This window comes from Marmota monax, unplaced genomic scaffold (genome assembly GCF_021218885.2).
Source record: "Marmota monax isolate L192 unplaced genomic scaffold, Marmota_monax_Labrador192_F-V1.1 WCK01_AAM20220418_F8-fsc00173, whole genome shotgun sequence".
In the NCBI taxonomy this organism is placed as follows: domain Eukaryota; kingdom Metazoa; phylum Chordata; class Mammalia; order Rodentia; family Sciuridae; genus Marmota; species Marmota monax.
Genome location: NW_026694620.1, coordinates 1,392,707 through 1,415,039, shown reverse-complemented (window position 1 = coordinate 1,415,039; position 22,333 = coordinate 1,392,707). Strand labels below are relative to the sequence as shown.

The following is a 22,333-nucleotide window of genomic DNA, read 5'->3' as shown; positions in this document are numbered from 1 at the left end:
TATTTCATGAACTCTCTAGAAAGGGTTGTAACTAAATTATTTAGGAACATCACTAACTTGATACCATGAGTTACCTTTGCCCTCCTTTCAACAGTGCAATTTTAAAGTGCAGGTTTAAGTACCCCTTATCTGAAATTCTTGGGACCAGAAATGTTTGGGTTTGGAGCATTTTGGATTTTGAGATTTAACTTCTATTGTTAAGACAAGTTACTTAAGACAAAGGTGACTATGTGGGATATTACATTGGCAGTTCAGAAATAAATATATCTCTAGTATGTATGTATAATAATGTATGTGCACTTACAACATAGAAGCAAAATGACCAGAGGCCACTGTTTTTTCTCCTCTTACGAAAAATAAATGATATCACATATGTCAGGAAGATAAGAGAAGCTGAATAACCAAGTGATACAACAACCTGAAGAAATACAAAAAAATATCAGGATCAAAAAATGAAATATTATCTGAAGAAATAAAATCACATTACAAATATTTTAAAGATATTTTGTTGCACATGAACTTTGCAAGCATTTTTTTGGTTTATGGTAAAATAAAGATGAAATTACCATCATTATAGAAAACTTAATGTTAAAATTCATTATTAATTACCTTAAAAATCTATGTAATATGTTACTTACCATAGCAAATATACCTTGACTTGTAACAGAAATGCCCATTTTGTTTGTTATGCAGATGATTAAATACATTAAAAGGAGAATTAAATTGAAGAGGTTAACATCCACCACTGCCTGTCCACACCAGTAAGCAGAGGGGTAGAGGCCTGAAATCCATAGCTGAGAACTAGCTTTCTTCTGATGAGAGAACACAGAATATATATATAGGTTCAAGTAAAATGCAAATAAAAAAGAAATAAATTGGAAGAATTTTTAAGATATATAATCTAACCTTCTAATTTTTTAAAAATAATATGTAGTGTATATAAATACATATAATTATTATGCTGTATGTGTGTGTATAAATGTATGTGTGTTTACTATTTGCATACTGTATGTTTATAGTTTACATATTAGTCAGGAAACTGAGGTCTACAGATACAGTTACATAAATGTGGCCATTTTTAAAATGTGCTTTGTTTTATTTGGTAGGTTTTATTTTATTTATTTTCTATTCACTATTCAGATATTTTCTCAAAGCATTAAGCTCCGGGGCTAGGGATGTGGCTCAAGTGGTAGCACGCTCTCCTAGCACACGTGAGGCACTGGGTTCGATACTCAGCACCACGTAAAAATTAAAAAAAAAAGAAGATATTTGTGTCCACCTAAAATAAATAAATATTTATTTATTTATTTTAATATATATATATATATATATATATATATATATATATATATATATATATATATTAAAGCATTAAGCTCCTTCCAAAGAAATGTTTTGTGACCTGAAGGACATAAATTTTCCTTTGTGTATTCATCTTTCCATAGAGTTACTGGCTCAAGATGATGAAAGCAGTCTTATCTAAAACTAACTTTCATGTTATGTCTGGATAATGAGCATAACTAAATACAAATATAACATAAAATTGCATGTACAGAATGTAGAAGGAACCCAAGTTAAATTTGGTCTTCAATTTCAACATCAATGATTTCCTCCTGAGTTAGGAAATAATGTAGTCCAAAGATTTTTTTTATATATAATATTGCTCTTTAAGGGTTTACACTGAGTCAAAAAAAATATTGCACTTATGCTGTAAATTTGAAGTAAAAAGTATTTTGCATTTTTAAAAGTAAGTTTTTAACTTGCTAGAAATAATGATCAACAATATGATCTGAATTAAAATACAGTTAAGCGTTTTTCTCATGGGAAAACATTTTGAACACAGAGCATTAAAAAAAAAAAACAATAACTTTAAATGCTTGCACTTCCCTACTTTCTCTTACTTTGTGATCAGTGACACTGCTCATGGCGATGTAAGGAGAAAGGCAGCACACAACAAAAAACATGAATGGAGAACCATCCGGCAACCCAGTCCAGATGTACAGATGGTTCTGGAAGCAAAAACGTAATAGTAAATTTTTTCATGAAACATACACTATTAATCAAAGAATATGCTTTTTGAAATATTGAGAAGTCAAAATATAGTTCTAGTTTACAGTCATCCAACGGGGGGGAAGTGATTTCTTATTACTTGATGTGAGGCTTCAACTCTAAGAAAAAAGGGAGAGAGAAGGGAAACTATGGAAATGGAAGGAGAACCTCATTGTTACACAAAATTACATATAAGAGTTTGTGAGGGGAAAGGGGAAAAAAAAACAAGGGAGAGAATTAAACAACAGCAGATGGGGTAGAGAGGGAAGATGAGAGGGAAGGGGAGGGGGGATAGTAGGGGATAGGAAAGGTAGCAGAATACTACACTCATTAATATGGTATTATGCAAAAATGTGGATGTGTAACCTATGTGATTCTGCAACTTGTATTTGGGGTAAAAAATGGGAGTTCATAACCCACTTGAATCAAATGTATGGAAGATGATATGTCATGAGCTTTGTAATGTTTTGAACAACCAATTAAAAAAAAAATGATTTAGGTCTCACTTTTGGGTATACATCCAAAAGAACACAAAGCAGGGTTTTTAAGAGGTACGTGCACACTACGTTGATAGCACCATTACTTCAATAGTCAAGAGATGGAACCAACCCAAATGTCTACCAGTGCATATATGGATAACCAAAATATGGTATATATACATACGATAAAACATTATTCAGCTCTAAAAAGGAAGAAAATCTGTCACATGCTGCAACATGAATGAACATGGAGGACATTATGCTATGTGAAATAAATCAGTCAAGAAGAAACAAATATTAAGGTATTTAAAGTAGTCAAATTCATAGAAATAGAAAGTAGAGTGATGGTTCCTCCCCAGGAGCAGGAGAGGAGATAGGAATAGGAACTGTTTGATGGACAGTTTTACTTCCACCAGACATAAAAGTTCTAGAACTTTATTTCACAACAATGTGAATGTATTTAATAATACTGAACTGTATGTTTTAAAATGGTTATTATGTTCAGTTTTATGTTTTTTTTTACCATGATAAAAAAAAATAGTAATAATTGATGAATTGTGACCCTTCATTAACAGAAAACTCAGGCCTAGGCAGCATGTCTTTCTCAGCAAACCACAGATGGGTATGTGAAGTCCTTAGCAACAGGAAGGATACATTCTCTAGCACAGAGCTGAAAAGCAAGGTTGGTGCCAATGAATGCATCTTTGAAGAGATAAAATTTAAATCACTACCCCCTAATCAGTGTCTGTCTGAGACTGGGCCCTGTGCCCAAGCAGCATATAGGACTATCTCATGGATAAAATTAGAGGAACAACACAAGTCTGTCTCAGAATAATTTTTAAATTCTCAAATTTTAAGATTTTGGAGTCTGTGTCTATAAATTCCAATTTTTCTCCAGGTGGGAAAATGCATTACTGTCATCATAGGAATGAAGGAGTATGCAACTGGGGGATGGGGTATGATAAGAGAGTAGCCATGGAATTTAGGTCCATTTTGATACTGAGCAAACAGGCAAAGACATGAGAAAACTGAAAAACCAAGAGAGGGTAACTGTCCCTTTCTGCTACCCACTGGTTCCACTTTCAGAAAAGTTCCCTTCAGACACCATTGTGTATTCCCCCTGATCACATTCAACTCGTGGATGCATAGACATTACTCACCTCTCAAATCTATACCATTCCCATTCTCCCCATTACCTACAGAAAATCTGCACTTGAGTGTAACAACCATGCAATGGAGCCAAAATGGAACTCAACACCTTTGTCATAAAGTGAAATTTCCTTTTAATTGGTCTATTTCTAATCCTGCTGATTGGTCTTCCAAACTTTTGGTGTGAAATACTTGGAATCAGTTTCGAGAGATTCCTTTTGGTAACAACCAGAAAACTATAGGATATCAAATACTTATTGTTTTCTAATAATCATGCAGTGGTTATATGGGGGATCATCATTCAAGAAGAATGATGAAATGGGAAGCCACTGTCACTTCTGGGCTGCAGAGACAAAGAAAGGAGGTGATAAGATTGGAGCTCAGTGTGGAGGGCCCTCTGCTCTTCTGTCTCCAACCATTGTTTCCTTAATTGTCTGAAGACAGGCTGTAGCCCAAATCCTGCAAGTGCAGCTCATGGGCATAAGAAACCCTTTCGACAGAGGAACCATGAAGGAATGAATCAGAAAGTATTCCAGCCAAGGACTGGCAAATCCTCATCCATGTTAGTCACTTAACTCACATAGTCAATGGAGTTTCCATTAGTAAATTATGTTAAATTTATAAAATTAAAGGAACATGTAAAAGGCTCCTGATTTCTAATTCAGTGTTTTCTGTCTCTGTCCCCCTCCCTAATATCCTTCCTGGAATGTCTCTATGACTTTCCAGAGCATCCCCCAGGAGAATATGACAAAATATTCAGAAGTATTCACTGATGAAATTTCTCTGATAATAAACTAGCAAGGAAAAAAAAAAACACATCTTATTTGATTAACATATTTAAAATGTTAGGACACAATAATAATTTTTAGGGTGAGTAGTTAATTATGCATATTTAAATCTTAAAGAGGGCAAACATGGGTTACTTTTCAAATTCTTAATTTCAGGATCACTAAATTCAATATTTACCAGATTAAATGGACTTCTCTCAATTCGAATATACTGTGTATGATTAAGCATCCAAAGTAGCCCATTGCTGATAATATTCATGAGGATAGGAAAACAGTGCAGCCTCTTGGTATTACACACGATTGAAAATCTATAATCCTTAAAATAAACAAAAACAACATCAATAAGTTTAATTCTAAGTCCTAGAAGAACAAAGGTACAGTTTTTGTATATAAGAAGCTGAAGTGCCACATTCCAGCAAAGTGTCCATCTTCAAAGTTAACAGACTTTCCTGAGCAAAAGTTTCCTCATCTGTGAAAGAGGATACTAAATAGGTCATTACATGATTAATGAGATTATATATAAAAGGCCCTAGCACAGTGGATAGTACACAGTCAGCATCCATTTCATGCAAATTTTTATTGGTTTTGCTAAATGCCTATGATTTTGTTCCCATTGTGTCTTCATGAGGAGGTTTCAACTTTTGTTGTCTAGGCAGTTCATGATGAGCAAGAATAGGAATTTTATCTCAGTAGGAGATACACATAGAGTTGATAAAACATTCATGTTTACACTGCCAGTGAAGTATTTCCACCCTTTCTAAGACAAGGTTAATGTACTTCATGTTGATGAAAATGCTCATGTGTTCATCAAGAGGTTCAAGTTGTTTAAACATTTGCAGTAAGTATTAGGATAAAGCAGCTGTCAAAGTTGTTTCCTAAAGTTGGCAGAGTGACTGCATTTTTCATAATCCATTTAGGTTAGGTAGAGTTCGATGATACATTTTCAAAATATTTTGTTTTTATTTCCTTTATAGCAAGAAACAAAAAGATAACTATATTTATTTTGACACCTTGCTTTTACTAAAGTAAGAGGCAAGAGTTCCACTTATGATTAGGATAGATTTTCATCTGGTTCCTTGATTTCTATGGCTCATTCACTTTTTCCTAAATTGAAACACATTAAGATAGCATATAAGGAATACTTTTCTCTCCAAGAGTCTGTGTGGATATTATAATATTTTTAGTATACTACAGTATAGTATATGTTTAGTATAGTATGTTTTATCAAAATATCATACAGATAGCTAGGTATTAAATGGATTTCCTAAATTCATAATTATATGATAATTTTAACATGTAATAATAGTTCATTGAGTTTGATCAATATGACTTAATTTAGTTTCTTTCAAATATAAAAAAATACATACTTCAAGAGGAGAAAAATGTTTCAAAAACACCCATTTTAACATCACAGTTTATTCAATGTGGACTAAAAATGTTTTTCTGAGTCAAGTTACTATATACTAACTGGGTTGATTTTCTGCAGTTTTTAAGAGTTAAAATATAGCGCTTTCTGTGCATTTGTGTGCAGTCATAAAGGCAAAACTTAAGAGACAAACGTACCTTTTGTTTACCAGAAACTATGATAGCGCCATTGTATGAGAGGCCTTCAGTGCCATTTCTGTTTTCAAAGTCATCTACTTCCAAAAGTATATTTTGATGCTTCAAAGACTGTATAAAATCTTCAATATTTGATTCTAATAGGAAATCAATAACAAAAGGCCATATAAAGGTGAGTAAATAGATTACAAATGTTTTCCTAGTGAACCCCGCACATAAAGTTGATACTTACAGCATGCTGTCTCTATTGATATCACAATAATACTGGGCCATGAAAAATAAATCATTCACTGCCATTTTCTATTTAACAAATATTATGCTATGATGAATTAGCTTTTTAATTCCCTTTAATGCAAATTGATGTGTGATCATCAAAATAAAGTAGTTCTATTTCATGACTTTTATTTTAAAAAATACATTTGAACTGATGATTTGTGGAGATACAGTTATTATAGGAGTATGTTAGATTGTCCAGCCTGATGCTAATACTCTCCTCTCACCCTTATTCTTTGAATAGAAAGTAAATATATAAATGTACATGTATAATACAGAAATATTCTTATTTTATTTAATATATTTGCATATATATTGCACTCCTGTATATGGCATGGATATGTACTTTTTTCTAATTAAATGGAAAATAAGAAGGGGGCCACCATTGGACCAAAAATTTTAATGTGCTCCTAAAGAAGGCAGCAAATGGTATTCTTTGAAAGAGAAAAAAGAGCTGAGGAAACGCACAGCCTGGAGCACAAAGAAGCCAATAGCTGCCAAGGTAAAATCAGCTTCCAGGATATCAAAGCTCAGAGGAAACGAGTAGAAGGGGACAGTGTGGGCATGGAAGCCACAGTCAGGGTCCTTAACCAGTTTGCCATACCTGGAGCAAGGTGAACAGTCAGGCCCCTCCTCATGTCTCACAGAGCAGGCAATATTGCATCTGTCTCAAGGAAGAGTTCTATTTTTACCTTCTAAGAAACAGTATTTCTTACAGAGTCAGGCAAGACTTGAAGTAATTCCAACCCACAATCAGGGAAAAATGGAGTGGAAAAAAAGGAAAAGAAGCTTGTTTGCTGTATTTTAGCTTGAAATGGGAGTCCATACTGGGATGCATGGAGGAATGGACAAATAGGGTCAAATTTCAGGCAAATTCAAAATTCCCCACATAGGAAGGACATATCCATGGAAAACAAGCTTTCCTTGTATCCTGGGACAGCCACACATGCTTCTCCATCTTCACAGCAGGATCCAACCAAACAGGGACCACAGGAAAACATGAACATGCTAGCAATAATCACCAGATTTTAAGGAAAGAGGAACACAATGGCACAGAGGTCCCAAACTTAAGGCCCCAAATACCTAACACTGTCTTCAGAGTGACTGGAGAGGAAAAAGATCCTGAGTCAACACTATACTCATAAGTTAAAAAAAAATCTAGATCTTAGAAATTAATGTACAATTAGCAAAATTAATTTTAAGGCAGAGAGGACATTTATTTTCCAAAACCCAAGTGGAAAAAGAACAATGAGAAACAGAAATGAAAAGACCATGTTTGTTTAGAGAGGAAATATCTACAATCCTGAAGCATAAATACATGTGAAACTGGACTGGGTAAGGAACCCATCAAGAAAGAACTCTGACTCTATATTTATTCTTAACATCTTAAGTAGAAACATATAAACTTCCCCTTTAAGTTAATCAAACACTTAAGAAACAATCAATTACCCAGTCTTTGCCATAATAAAATAAGTAGTCTTCCTGAATCCTATTTAAATTAGTAGTAGAGTGTGGGGTGTAGTAGACAGGCCATCTTTGCATTCAATCAGCATGTATCATATTTATGGTATAAGTTAGGCTGCTGTAAAGAAATCTGAAAATGAAGTGGTTCCACCAAGATAAAAGTTTATTTCTCTCTAATTCATAGCTTCAGGTTATCGTGTAGATAAGTTACTTCTATCAGATTGAATAGTAACCCAGGTGCATTCACACTTGTCCCTATCATTCTGTGATCTCTAAAATCAGAGCAAATATTCACTATTTTTCATAAACTATTTCCTATAAATGTATATTTTCTTCTCCTATGATTTGTTTCCTCTAACACATATGGTATTTGATAACAACAAAAATAACTTCTTTCTGGATGTAAATTTTGTTTTCCTGTTCACCTGTGTTATTGATGATCAAGAGGCTGGTACGAGGTTCCTGAGGAAGTTGTCCAGAAGAGAGGAAATATAATTCTGTTTTAAACTCCCAGTTTGCACTTTCATTTATCATAGAATTTGCTATCCTTTCCATAATCAAAGGAAACAGTGCAATTCCAAAAACCAATAGCCTAAACAATAAAGAAAATCACCATATGAATCTATAGCAATTTTATTTCCTCAATAAAACATTCCACAACCACTTGTGTGCCATATCTATAAGGATAATTCCTCCAGGTACAAACATTCTGAGCCTTGTCTCATCATGATACCCAGGACTAAAATGTCAATGCTGCATGAACAGTGGGTCATCCAACTATGAAAACTAAATGCACTTGTATGTATGAACCTGATCAAGAGCTAATCTACAGGTATTCCTGCGGTCAGTAAAATCCAATGCGACATTTACCTTTTCTCCAGCAGAAATGCTGGGCATTGTGTTCTAGTTTTAAAATCTCCTCTGGTTTGAGCCTTTTTTGAAACTGCTCGTTTAACAAAATCACAACACTCTGATACTCACAGGGTCAAAAGTGTTTTTCTTCCACGTTTCAGCTTTAAAAAACGGAGCCGTGCTATCGCACAGACTTGCATTCTCCAGAGGCCCATGTCGCTCACAGTCTTGTGTACTTCAGGGAGAGAAGAGCAAGCTGGATCCATTTCACTTGGGCTTTCTGAGTCTCTTATCTTGTCTGTTTGTTCAAAATCTATAGGTGCGCGTGCACACACACACACATTATTAATGCCATCTTGGGGCATCATAGTAATTTTCTTCTTTAAAATATTTAAAATTATTTTATTTTTGGTTTCATTGTTATCGTCTTATTGAAAAGAATTATTCAATACAATTATTTACACAAATTTAAACATAAACTTAATTATATATTAAATTTATACATCCCCATTCTTCAATATTTTCTTTCTGCAGTTATAATTACCAATGACTATGCATATTAAAACTTTTTAAATAAAAAATATTTTGGAATGTTGTGGGTACAATGCAAACAATATGAGAAACATACAATAATATCCAAATTCTATGACCTCAGTGGGAAAACATACTAACTACATACCAAAAGAAGAACTCAGGAAAGGGGTGATTCTGGCATATAGTTTTTGAAAAGCCAATCTCAAAGGTAACAATATTTGAGAACTTTAAAAAAAACTTCTCAATAGTAATAGCAAACATTAAAGCCTCAATATTTGCTAGAAAGTTATCAATAATCTAGGATTTTAGGGGGACAGCATCAGCTCTGAAACAACCAAACTTTTATATAAATCCCATAAACATGCCTTACAAGTAGCATGAATTGGAAAAGGTCATTTAACTGTTCTTAGTTCTATTTTCTCATCTGTAAAATGGTGTCAATGACACTTGGTGGGAAGTAATACTGTATGTATATATGAATGTATATTTACACTTTTATTATCTGGCATAGAAGGAGCACCCAGAATGAAAGCTCTTATTGTCAATTAAATATTCAGGAGTTGAAACTGAGAATTCTCCTTATTTAGACTTTACTGAAATTAAATTTGCATTAATTAACGAAGAACATCTTTTATCAGAAATATCTTCTTTGACTTCACTCCTCTAGTTAAGATCTTTCACAACCTCAAAGCATTAAAGCAGTAGTGAGCACATGAGGATGGGGGAAAACTACCCAACCGGAAGTTGATGGATTTCAAAAGAGATTTGGTAAAAGCCAAGAAGGGCTTTGTATTGAGTCCTACTGATGATGTGGGTCAACAAGCATCCCGTCTCAACAGCAGAGCCAAATTTGGAAAAACTCATAGTCCTTAATACGAATTATGCAAAACATAGTATAAATATTAAATCGACACATGATCATTTGGAAATTGATTTCTGTGAAATATGCAAAGGATCTGACCTTGTCTGATCGCTGGTTTTCGTTCCAGGTTCATGAAGACCTCATTCAGAGTTGACATGGAGATGTCATAATTCATCATACCCTGGCCAGAACACTTATCAATATCACTGAAAAGGTCTAAAGCAACAGACAAGAAAATATACATTCTTGAAAACATCAGTAGCTAAACCTAGTAAATTAGCACTTATCTGAAATATGTATAATATTGTTCATAAAATGTATGCCTTTAGGTTATTGTCATCATCAAAAGCAAAATTCTATTGGAAGGCTCATAATCTCTGAGTCTGCAGACTTGTTCTTCAAACGGCCTCTCTGTATCTTCAACCCATAGTTTACAAATATCCTGAAGACTTCTTGAAAAAAAATATGAGCAATCAGGAAGACCATTATTTCCTCACCTCACACTATAAATTCAAATATACCTCTTTCTAAATCCTGGGTCTTCCTTCTATATGGGAGAAAGACTTGCAGCCATTCCTTCAAAAGGTATCCCTGTTTCACCTAAGTCCCAAATTTCTTCCAGTCTCAGCATTTCAAAGACTTCCCAAAGTGGTCTTTTCTCTCTCTCTCCTCCATCCTCAGTTTATTCAATATATTCTGGGTCATCCAACAACAATCCAAAATTATATAGTATCCATTGAACAAATACACACAATAGCAACAAAACAACATTATTTCTTCCACAGATTTCTCTGCCTTTATTTGTCACTCCTAGCTATACTTAATCCCCTCAAATCCCAACGCTATTCATATGCTTCCACAAAAAATTTTCTTTTTTTTCAGGTCACCAAAATCTTTGCATTTTCAACTTTAGTGAACAAGTCTTTATTTTTCTTGTTTCCTTTTAACTCAATCATTCCCTTTTCTTTTCTTTAACCCTGTGGCATTCAAAACAGTTCAACAGTCCCACATCTGGAAACATTTTCCCTCTAGATTATGAACACATTATACTATTTTTCCTCTAGCTTCTTTCAGCACTCTCAATTTACATCCCTCCTAGCTTCTCAAACTCTGCTCTCTTCCAAGGTTTCAGTCCTAGACCGCTTTTTCTTTACATACACGCATATCTGGTCCCCAATTCATTATATGCTGAAGACTCCCAAATTTTCAAGTCTCACTTTGTCTTTTATTTCTAATGTCCTTGTAGCAACTATATACTTGACCACTGAGAAGTCAAAAGATATCTGTGGGTTACCATTCCTAAAAGAGAACTTTGTTTTTTCCTGCCGCTTTTGGTCAAATTGTTCCAACCATGACTTTCAATAAATGCCACCATTTTCTACCCAGTGATTCGAGCCAAAATTCTAGAAGTCCCACTTAGTTTTTCACACTTTTCTTCACATTCATGTGTGCAAGACATATCAGTCAGGCTTTCCAGCTTTACCAACAAATACCTTTCAAAGACATTCCCATCCTTATCATCTAGCCTATACAATATCATCTTTTATTTCTACCTCCGAAGTGGCCCTGAGGCCAGTTTCCTAGTGTATACTCTTTGTTCCTCTACATCCAGACATCTTCTTTATCCAGAGAATGAAAATAAAAGTCATATCACATCAACCCCTCATTAATCAATCAACGTCAACACAAAAGCCTCTCTGGTTCATGGAGATGGAGAGCCACTGTCCATCTAACCTCACCACCTTACCCACCCCTACTCTCCACTTTCCTCCCTCATCACTGACCTCTAGACATACGCTTACCCTTTACTTGAAGAACATCTGACCATTTCCTTCTTGTGGCCTTTCTGTGACTACTCTACATAAACCCCAGTTATACAACAGCCACCACTCCAACTCATGTAGCTTTATTATTTTATCATACAACTATTATACTATTTATTTTCCCACTTTCACCCACCCAGTTGAATGTAAGCTCCATGAGGGTAGGGATTCATTTAATCTATATTTCTGGTGCCTGAAGTAGTTTCTTTCAGATAATGAATTTACAATAAGCATTTGTTTACTATGTATCTCTTTCCTAGGGGTACTTGGATGAAACTGTGAATTTCATAGAGAAGGATCCCTCATTCTAACTTCTGAATAGGAGGGTAATGGGCCACTATCCTTACTGAAAGGAAATAGGTGGACAAGGCTCTACCAAGCACTGTGATTTCCTATGGTCTAACTGTGGCTTTCAGGGGACCTGGAGTCACATATCCTATAATGGATGTAGGCATGGCATTAGAGTACCAGAGGCCTGGGGTATGTATAACAAGGTTGCTGTGTGCTGGGACATCAACAACAGAAACTCTAGCTACATGGCATATTCCAGTAGGAGTACCAGCAAATGCCTCCCTATCCTCTTTCTCTGCCCCAAAATGAAGGTAGGCCAGGTACAATCGTAGGGGGGCTTAGTCCAAGAACACTACAACATAGTTTAGAATATCATCTTCCATGCTAATTCGAGGTTAGAGAGACCTGCCATATTTGGAAGTGTGGCTAAAATCTGAATTCCTGAGTATTTGTCTAATGAACTAAATAATTGAAAATGGCTTATTTAAATGAGACCTATGGTTAAATATTTAATAAATTAAATGTTTAAACCAAAAGGAAGATACTTATTAAATAACAAGAGACTAAATATATTCCTTCATTTATAAGATGGAGAAAATTATATCACCCACCTCAAAGAATAGCTGTCAGTACTTAATGAGTTGATACATATGAACTCGTTAGGACAGTGTCTAACACATAGTACCCATTGTAAGATGTTAGGATTATTTGTCAGTCAGAACCTACCTTGATATTTCCACCCAGCAGGTGGTAACCCATGGTGAACATTTCCTTTTTTTTTCTTTGCTACTGGGGATTGAACCCAGGGGCACTCTACCACTGAGTCTCATTACAGACTTTCTAATTTTATTTTGAGACAAGATCTCACTAAATTGTCATAGGCTGGCCTTGAACTAGCCATCCTCCTGTCTCAGTTTCCTGTCTCTGTCTGGGATTACAGGCATGTGCCACCATGTATGGCTTGTTGAACACTTTTGTAAAATAAATAAGCTATGTTTTTTTTCCTTGCAAAATAAAACATGTTCAAATCATCCAAAGGAGGTTATTAAAATTAAAACACAAAAGGAAACCTGTAGCAGAGACCTTGATACCTCACCTTCACCTGTTCTGCACTCTCCTAGTGTCAGTGAATCAGCTTATTAAACACACTTACCTGTCTTGAGATTCCTTTTCTAGCCTTAGAATTATGCTAAGGTCATGTTCAAAGGAAGCCAGAGGGCCAGACAGTTAATGTACCGGGATCTAACCCTTACCCAATGACAGATAGAGAGTAGTGCGTAATTACCCTAACTGCCTTACCCCTATGGTGACTTGACTCTGTGCTCACATACTTAAATCTTTTCTCCCTACCCCTACCCCTGTGATATTGCACTTGAATTGCCTACAATGGCTAAATTGCTTGATAATGCAAAATTCCCTGGCTTCCTTCCTTCCCTCTCTCATGTCTCCACTTTTTGGTGGTCCTTTTAGGGAAAGACTACCAAAAATTTATTAAACTCAAATTCTTATCTCAAATTATTATTCTCAAATAATCCAGCCCAAGACAAAAAATCAAGTCCATAAATAATGAAAATCGTTATAATAATGTGAACATTGATCCCAAAGTTCATTCCATTGTAATCATGTTTAAGTTACCTGGAAATTTACTTGTGCTTTCCAAAGGCAAAGTAAATACAAGTTTTTCTTTGTTTTCTAGTTTTAATTTAGCATCAGAGATATGATGATTAATGAAAGATGTGATTTGTTCTGGATCACTTATCTCGTTCTTATACAAACTAATAATCAAAAGAAAAGAAAAAGCATTAGTATTTTTCTATACTGTTACCACAGAAGAGGTTTTTTAAATTCAAAATTTAGAGTACTACTTTACTTGGCTTTATGAAATAAACAAAATGAGGAAAAAATAATAATCCATCAGTTTGAAAATCTATAATCTAGATATAAAAGGAATATAAACTAATTACAAAGAAACACATAACTTATTGTGATTAAAACTATATACCTACTATGAAGATAAACAGAGGGAGGTGAAAATATTAGACAGAAGAGACTCCTTTGGGGAACTTATTACACCTGAAAGTGTAGGTGTCAGAATTTATTGGCTCATAGAGAAACTTGGCCCACATCCGTGTTTTGTTTGGCCATAGATTTGGGCTTTTACAATTTTTTTAGCCTAGACATACTGTTTCTAGTTAGACACAGGTCTCACCACTCTCTCACACCATATTTACTCCCTGTTGAAAATGGCTTCCAAAAATATTTGCCATTGAGCCTTATGAAGGGGTGAAAATGTATGACCGGAATGTATAAATCCGCTTAGAAAAATGGAGAGTGGGAGGAAAGTAGAGATTTAGGCTGCACAGAACAGCTACCTATGGTACATGAAGCAGTCCTGATGAGACAAGGCAGCTTTGGCTTGTAATGTTGACATTGTGCCCAGAACTAATATTAGAAAAGACACAAAGAGGCCGGAAAGTAGGAACATCATTAGAAAACACTTAACAATCTGGTATAACTGTAATGAAGCATGAGAGCAGTTCACACTTGTAGCTGTCCAACTTTGTTATAAACCAGTACTGAAAACATACATATTCAGGCTTTTCCCAAAGTCTTTACCTTAAGTGATATCCAAGACCCCATTTTCTCTTTAAAAAGACAGAAGATCCTGCACACTTCAGTTCCCCATTGGACATGATCACTTTTCTATCTGAGTAAAAAATGCAAGTGAGAAAGGATATGAGGAGTCATATCTTTTCTCTCTAGAAAATATAGATGGGAAATTAAAGCTCAGAATTCCAAAGGAGAAGTGTTGTATGGGACATAAAGAATGAGTTAGGCATCATTATCCTAAGTACATGTATGAAGACAAGAGTGGTGTGAAAATATTTGTATACAATCAGTGACTTGAAAAACTGTGCTCTATATATGTAATATGAAATGAATTACATTCTGCCATCATGTATGACAAATTAAAATATATAAATAATTTTAAAAAACAAATAAATACTTTAATAAAAATAAATAAAGTAAGTAAGAGACAAATTATAAAAATAAGGATATGCACTATGTATTTTAATATTGAAACACACATTCACATTAATGCATTTTGAACTCATCAACATCAATCTATTTCAGCACCTGCCAATATTTTCTGGGGGTAAAATGCCACAAATTACATGGGTATATCCTTTACTTTGGATTCTAAAGGACAAGTGGCTATTTTTTAACCAAATATATATGAAAGAAGATTTGGATGTTTGAATGAACTGTTAGGTAATTTGAAACAAAAATAAAAACCTTCAGATTTTGCAAAGTGGACACATGGCAGTAATGAGAAAAGGGTTTTTACCCTGAGAACAAACATTTCTCTTAAATTTCCCCAACTTTTCATTGTGATACTGCAATAAAACTAATAATTACCAGCTATAATGTCAGCCTCCTCCATGGACTGGGTACTGAAGAGGATCACACGATTCGCTCTACGTTCCTTCAGGAAAGTCCACACTTGGTGCCTTGAAAAGGGATCTAATCCAGCAGTTGGTTCATCTAAAAGCAAAACCTACACAGAACAAAGAGATACAAAAACATCTCTCTATTCCACATTAACTATTTCCACATGATAGCATGAAAATTATAAATACCAATAAATAGTCAATCATTTGTCACCAATGTATTTATTCATTATGCTTAGCAGATTCTCTTTCGATAAAGTACAAGGAGCGCTCTACCACATTTAGTGATAAAAGAGCTGACTCTTTATGACATTCTATCTGCTTTCTCCACTGTACATAATCTTACTCACTTGAGGATCTCCTAAAATGGCAATCCCAAAGGTCAGCATTCTTTTCTGTCCGTCACTTAAATGTATAGCAAGATTATCCTGAATATTTTGCATGTCCAATTCCAATAAAATTTGTTGTACCTATACAAGAAAATACATAAAACTTAGAATATAAAATAATTCATACTGTGAAATAATATCTCCCCATCAAAGTGGTAGATACTTTTTAGAGGACCTCTTTGCCTAAATTTTATTCACAACAGGACTGAGAAATCACTGATAAGAATTCTGTGGACATGATTTAACTTGGTCAATGATCAGCAGCTTAATTAATCTAAGCATGCCTGTCTACCTCTTGTTCCACTTCCTGTGGTCGAATCCCTTTGATCTTAGCAAACAGGCTGAGGTTTTCCTTCACAGTGAGCATGTCGATTTGAACATTATTTTGAGGACAAACACCAGTTATCTTTCTGATTTCCTCCAAGTCTTGCATTTCAGAGAGGTTTTTATTATAGATGGTAACTGATCCTAAGAAAAGAAGTTAAAAATAATTTGATGTTGGCAAGATAATATATTTTATTAATTTGTAGAGATGTTATTCAATTAAAATATTGCCATATATTGCAAATATCTAAAATAATGACTTATTAATAATTACTAATCATCTATAAGATAAAATATACGCTTATAGTAGTGCATATTTCCCATGAAATGTCACAAAATGAAATGGAAAAGATATTCATGAAATTTGGAGAAATAAGAAATATATTCAAAATCATATAGTTTTGGGAAGCAACTTTTGTTTATTTGCTTGTTTGTTTCAGTACTGGGGAATTAAACCCAGGGTGTCCTACCACTGAGCTATATCTCTGGCCCTTTTTAATTTTCTTTTGACTTAGGGGATCACTAAGTTTCTCAGCCTGGCCTGGAACTTGGATCCTCCTGCCTCACCCTCCAGAGTCACTGGGATTACAGGTGTGCGTCACCATGTCTAGCAGGGAAACAACTGTAGATTAACATTATTGGTCTCAAGCTTTTAAATTTTAAGTGAGAGAATCAAACATACGACTTTGTTCTCTTATCAGACATGGTGTTTTGAGAGATATCTCTGTGCTCACCTTCTGTTGGAACAGACAATCCATTAAGGATGTTTAGGAGTGAAGATTTGCCAGCTCCACTGTGACCCAAAATTGCTGTGATCTGACCTTCATATATGTCAAAGAGCATGCCTGTTTTAGCATAAGGTAGTAACATTACAAATAAGAGAGTATTAGACAGGGTAGATCGTAAATATAGAACAAGACAATCAAGTTTAATGGTATGTTACTCAAGCATTCCAATACCTTAAAGCACACAATATTCAATATTTTCCTAATTGTTAAAATCTTACACCGGAGAAATTGATAACTTAAATAATATGTTACTGATACAATAACAACAGTGAAATACATATCATGATTAAAATGATCCTACTGGTACAGTATACCAATGACTAGGATAACAGTGGCTAATGGAAAGGGTGTCCAAAATGGACCATTATAAGCATAAAGGTTAATAAAGTGATCTCTCAAATTCATCAGAAAGTTGGATTATTTAATAAATAATGTCGAGACAACTATACAAGTACTGTACAAAGTTTATGTATGGTGTTGTGAATAGAAAGTACCCAACGTTTTCAAGAGTAAGCAGAAAATAACATTGATGCTCTCCTGGAACTGACCCACATCACTGCAAAAATGAAATGCAAGTCTCAGTTTCCTCATCTTCAAAGTGAGGGAAACATCAAAATACTTTTCATAAAGTTAAGTGGAAAACATCCATGTAAATTACTTAGTATAATTCCCAGTACATACTGAATTCTCAAAGACCCTTAAGATTTTATTGCTTTTCTTCCTGTGGTTCTTGTTATTATTAATTATGCATGACTGTGAGAGTATAAATTCCTCCAATCATCAAGGGAAATTACTTGAAATATGAGTCAAGAATCTTGAAAATATGGTTTCTTTGAATAGTTCTGCCTATAGAAACTTATCTTCAGGTTATAATTAATGACCTTTATAAAGACTGAACAAAGATAATATTAGTGTTTTCTTTTTAAAAAAATATTTTTATTAGTTATTGATGGGCCTTTATTCATTCATTTCTTTGTATGTGAAGCTGAGAATCAAACCCAGGGCCTCACACATGCTAGGTAAGCACTCTACCAATGAGCCACAGCCCCAGCCCCCATAGTGTTTTCTATGAGAGTGAAAACTGAATTTTATACACTGGTATAAATATATACCTGATAAGTTCATCATAGTATTCATAATACAGAATGTTATTTAGTCACTGAAAAACAGGATGTAGATAAGGAACTCAGAGTGTATTCTCAAAGGTGCTCCAGAGTTTCCACAGGGACTCTTGCCTGCAGAGCACAAAGCATAGAGAATGCAGCTAGCTCCCCACCTACTCCTGGAAGAGCAACTCCACATGGTTCCAATTTGTACATATATTTTAATGTTCTGATCTCCATTAGTTTTCAATTTGTTAAGATACTGCTAAAAAATGGAAGAAATTCTTATGGAAGCCGAAGGTATTTAAACATAAAAAGAAGTGATGGTTATTTCATGAGTACAAATGTTTCATAATGTGTTCTAGGAATTTAAATTATAAATTACTCCAATATGCTATTAGTGAAAATTAAAGAAATCACATATCTAAATGGTATTTGATGAGAAAAGTCTAGAGGGTCTAAATGTAAGAGTACAATTGCTCACAAAATACATTAATTTCTCAAAATAAAGAACTAATGTCAAAGGAATAAATAAGATTAAGTTACGGGATACTGCATTTGTTAGGAAAAAAACACAGTGTAAACACAATGGGCAGATAGTCCTCAACCTTATTGGGTGTTCATTGCTCTTCTCTATCTTTAAAAGCTTTTTAAAAACTATGTTTGTCATAGGATATTGACTTGCAAATTTAATTTACTATCAATGGTTTTACACATCTTAATCTAGTTACCTACTGCACCAGTGCATATAAACTATGTAAATTCCCTGACTAGGAAAAAAAATTATCAGATTGTAAGTCTAGAAATTATACAAAATTAAAATACTATCTATAGCACAGTAATCTAAAGAACAATATCAAATGACATTTCTCATTTTATATTCCATTTCTGTTAGTTAATAGATCCATGAAATACTTAGAATTTTAAAGCACAATTTTAGTAATGATTAATGTCCTAATGGTAGAATTGAATTTGTTTGTTTATACTTTTTACTTTTCTCTTTTAATTTTTGATGATATTTTTAAATCTTGCACCTTGAATTTTACCCATATTTTTTGTAATAACAGTGAAAAAATGAAATGTTTTTCTTTACCTTTCAAAGCTTTCACTTGTCCAGACTTTGTTTTATATTCCTTTTTAACGTTTCTAATCCTGAAATAATGAAAGGGATGCTTACTTAGCCAAGACAGAAGTAAAAATAGCATAGATCATGAATAAACCTGCTGTAGAGATAGATGCCACTGGCCACTTGTGTGAAATAAAAGATGGCAATGCCAGGCTAGTCAGAAAGACAGGATTTTGCAATGAATTATTTCCTCTGACACAGAATATAAAAGAATCTTTCTAGAAAGTCAAAATCGTGCTATATATGTATAATGAGAATTGTAATGCATTCCGCTGTCACATATAAATTTTTAAAAAAAGGAAAGTCACAATTAAGCCACTAATAATTTGTTTAGAAAAGTAGAAAGTTCTGTAATTATCCTCACTTTCTTCCTCTGGTTTTACCCTTCGTCTCCCATCCCTTCCTTTCTTATTCAGTAGTCAGAGTCTCTGTCATTTACACCTTCTAGAGTGTTCTAATAGCTTGCCTTTGAACTCTAACTCTGATTTAGATATGATGCAGTTTCTCTCCTCCCCTTATTTTGCACTATTCTCAAAATAAAAATGTAAACTTGCCATCTCTGTTTCCTCACCTTTTCTTTACTCCTCACTTTCACTCAGACCTAAACCACCCACTTCAGGGACCTACTTTTAATGAAATCATTTGTGGTCACCTAATTACTGAATGCAATAAGTATATTCCTTATCCTGCTCACTGGATGAGTCTCCATCAATGACTTTCTCTGTTCAGTGTCTATATTCCAACATCATCTTGTGCTTCCTCAGGGTCCTCCACGTATACTGTGGATCTTCTCACCTAGACTCTCTGAGTGTGGTATTCATTCTCATGGTTTCGACACTAACCTATCCTCTCTCTATCCTGTCTGATTGTGTCTGCATCTCTCTCTCTCTACCTCTCTCTCTCTCTCTCTCTCTCTCTCTCTCTCTCTCTCTCTCTCTCTTTCTCATACACACACAAACTAAATCACTGATTATTCAACTTGAATGTACATTGTAATACCAAGACAACTGATGTCTGCAAACCACCTTAAAGATTCACATTAGATTAAATATTAATTGATCTGGGGTAAAGGCTGAGGACTGAGATATTATGAAAGTCTTCCAAGTGATTCTAATGTGAAGCTATGTTTAAGAAGAAACTGCTCTAAACTTGAAGATCCAGAACAGATCTCATTTCCTTTCCTGCCTAAACTATTCCCCCTCCACCATTCTGGACCTTACTTAGCAGCATGGACATTCAGATATTTTCTTCATAATTATTGCTCAGACTCATCCATCACCCATATAACCAATTACAATTCTTATAAAATTTAACTCTAAAATTGTAGTGGTGGGTCTCTCTTCTCCCTACTAATTATAATCATTCTTGTTTAGTCCTTTAATATTTCTCCTATTTTATACTGCCTCTATTTTTTTTTCTGTTCTCAGGTTATTCCCCTTAGAATTCATGCTCTAAACAGAAAACAGGATTTTTTTTTAAAAAAATCATCTTAATTACTCCTCAGTGTCCCTCAGGATTTCCTCGTGAGCCTTAGAGGGAATGTCAAGGCTCTTACATATGACATCAAGCTGCCTCTTGTTGTCTCTCCAGTGACATCTCTTGGCATCCTTTGCCTCATGTTTTATGTATCAGAATCACCATGTTGCCTGTCACATGCAGCACCAACCTTAGAGCTCTGGCTTTTGTTTGCTAGATGTGCAGAAGTATAACCCCCATATGCGTGTGCACACACACACCTTCACATACACAAAAGAAACTTGGAACAAAATCATCATTTTATATTGCTTATTCTTAAAAGGTTGTTCATGGCAGCAGTGCTCATAAAAGCAAAAAGTCAGAAATAACCAAAGTATCCTTCTTGCAAAATGAGAGAAGTAAGCTCAAAGACTCATGTCTTAAAATTTTTAGTTTTTAAAACTAAAATCAGTGCATTAACCACAGTTATCACTATAGATAGATTAAAATGCATAATGTTGAGTGTAAAAGCAGCAAACAGGAAATAAATGCAATATGATATAATTTGTAGAATAGTAATACTCTAAAAACACAGAGAATTGCCACATATCATGTAGGGATACACTACAACATTAAAATATGGACCACAGTGACATACCAAAATGTATGTCACATAAAGAGGGATGAAGAGAATGGTACAGTGAGATCAAAGAAGCTTTAAATGAACATGATATATTCAATAAAAAATATTAGGCTAAGGAACTTAACCTTTCAGTAGATCACTTCTCTCCTTTGTAAAATGTAGAAAACAGAAACACCTGCCTTACAAGTTTAATTCTTAGTAAGAATTAAGTATATCTCTGGTAGGTAATAAGTACTATGTGAATATCTGATAAGTAAATAAATGGTTGATATTTAAAGTTCTGATTCTTTGAGTGCAACTGTGTTGAAAAATAAATTAGGACTTTTTAAAATTCATGGATTCTTGGGTTCAGTGGTTCTATTTCCAATAATTCTAAAGGCTGAGGACTGAGATAAGAGGGAAGGTCTAAGAACATAGATATTTTAGGTGCTCCTTATATGGTCCAGGTACCTATCAAATCTCTTAACAATCCTATGAAGTGGATATTACTCTTGTTTCACAGAAGACACTGAGACTTGGAGAAACTTACTTGTTTTTTCAAGGTTACACATCAAATGAGAAACAATTGAGATACAAGGCTCTAAGAATTTCTGATTCCAAATTTCTTACTTCTTCCATCTTATCATATAAGCCAGACAAAACTATGAAAGGAGGGGTTCAGAGAATGAAAGTAGCAACTATAAAAAGAGGTAGGGCACAAGAGACAAAAGGAGGAAAGCAGACAAGGTGGAGCATGACTTGGTAACATTGTATGGACAGGGTGGAAGGAAATCCTCCTTTCAGGTAGCAGTTAGGAGAAACTGGTGGTGGCTGGCCTTGGAATAGTGCAAAGTGATGTTGACCAGTTCCTTTCCCTTCAATATTTGGCCTCAGGCTCACCTCATTGCTATTGGTTAACCACTCCTTAGCCAGGTACTCATGAATTATGG

At 34.5% G+C, this 22,333-nt stretch overlaps 1 protein-coding gene across 4 annotated transcripts in view; it reads right to left on the bottom strand.

The window, feature by feature from the left end:
• Window positions 1-22,333, bottom strand: part of LOC124078024 (ATP-binding cassette sub-family A member 6) — a 59,609-nt gene that overhangs the window by 23,421 nt on the left and 13,855 nt on the right. For all 4 annotated transcript variants that reach the window (XR_006846785.2, XM_058572184.1, XM_046422622.2 and 1 more), the window contains exons 12-26: window positions 19,274-19,332; window positions 17,024-17,134; window positions 16,258-16,433; window positions 15,927-16,046; window positions 15,545-15,683; window positions 14,741-14,831; window positions 13,760-13,899; window positions 10,110-10,226; window positions 8,744-8,927; window positions 8,188-8,354; window positions 6,029-6,162; window positions 4,644-4,781; window positions 1,902-2,009; window positions 639-812; window positions 305-418 (exon numbers count right to left, since the gene is read on the bottom strand). Coding sequence is in view for 3 of the 4 variants with exons in the window: in XM_058572184.1 (XP_058428167.1) it covers window positions 305-418; window positions 639-812; window positions 1,902-2,009; window positions 4,644-4,781; window positions 6,029-6,162; window positions 8,188-8,354; window positions 8,744-8,927; window positions 10,110-10,226; window positions 13,760-13,899; window positions 14,741-14,831; window positions 15,545-15,683; window positions 15,927-16,046; window positions 16,258-16,433; window positions 17,024-17,134; window positions 19,274-19,332 (1,972 nt within the window). In the remaining variant the exon portion in view is untranslated. The remainder of the gene's footprint in view (window positions 1-304; window positions 419-638; window positions 813-1,901; window positions 2,010-4,643; window positions 4,782-6,028; window positions 6,163-8,187; window positions 8,355-8,743; window positions 8,928-10,109; window positions 10,227-13,759; window positions 13,900-14,740; window positions 14,832-15,544; window positions 15,684-15,926; window positions 16,047-16,257; window positions 16,434-17,023; window positions 17,135-19,273; window positions 19,333-22,333) is intronic.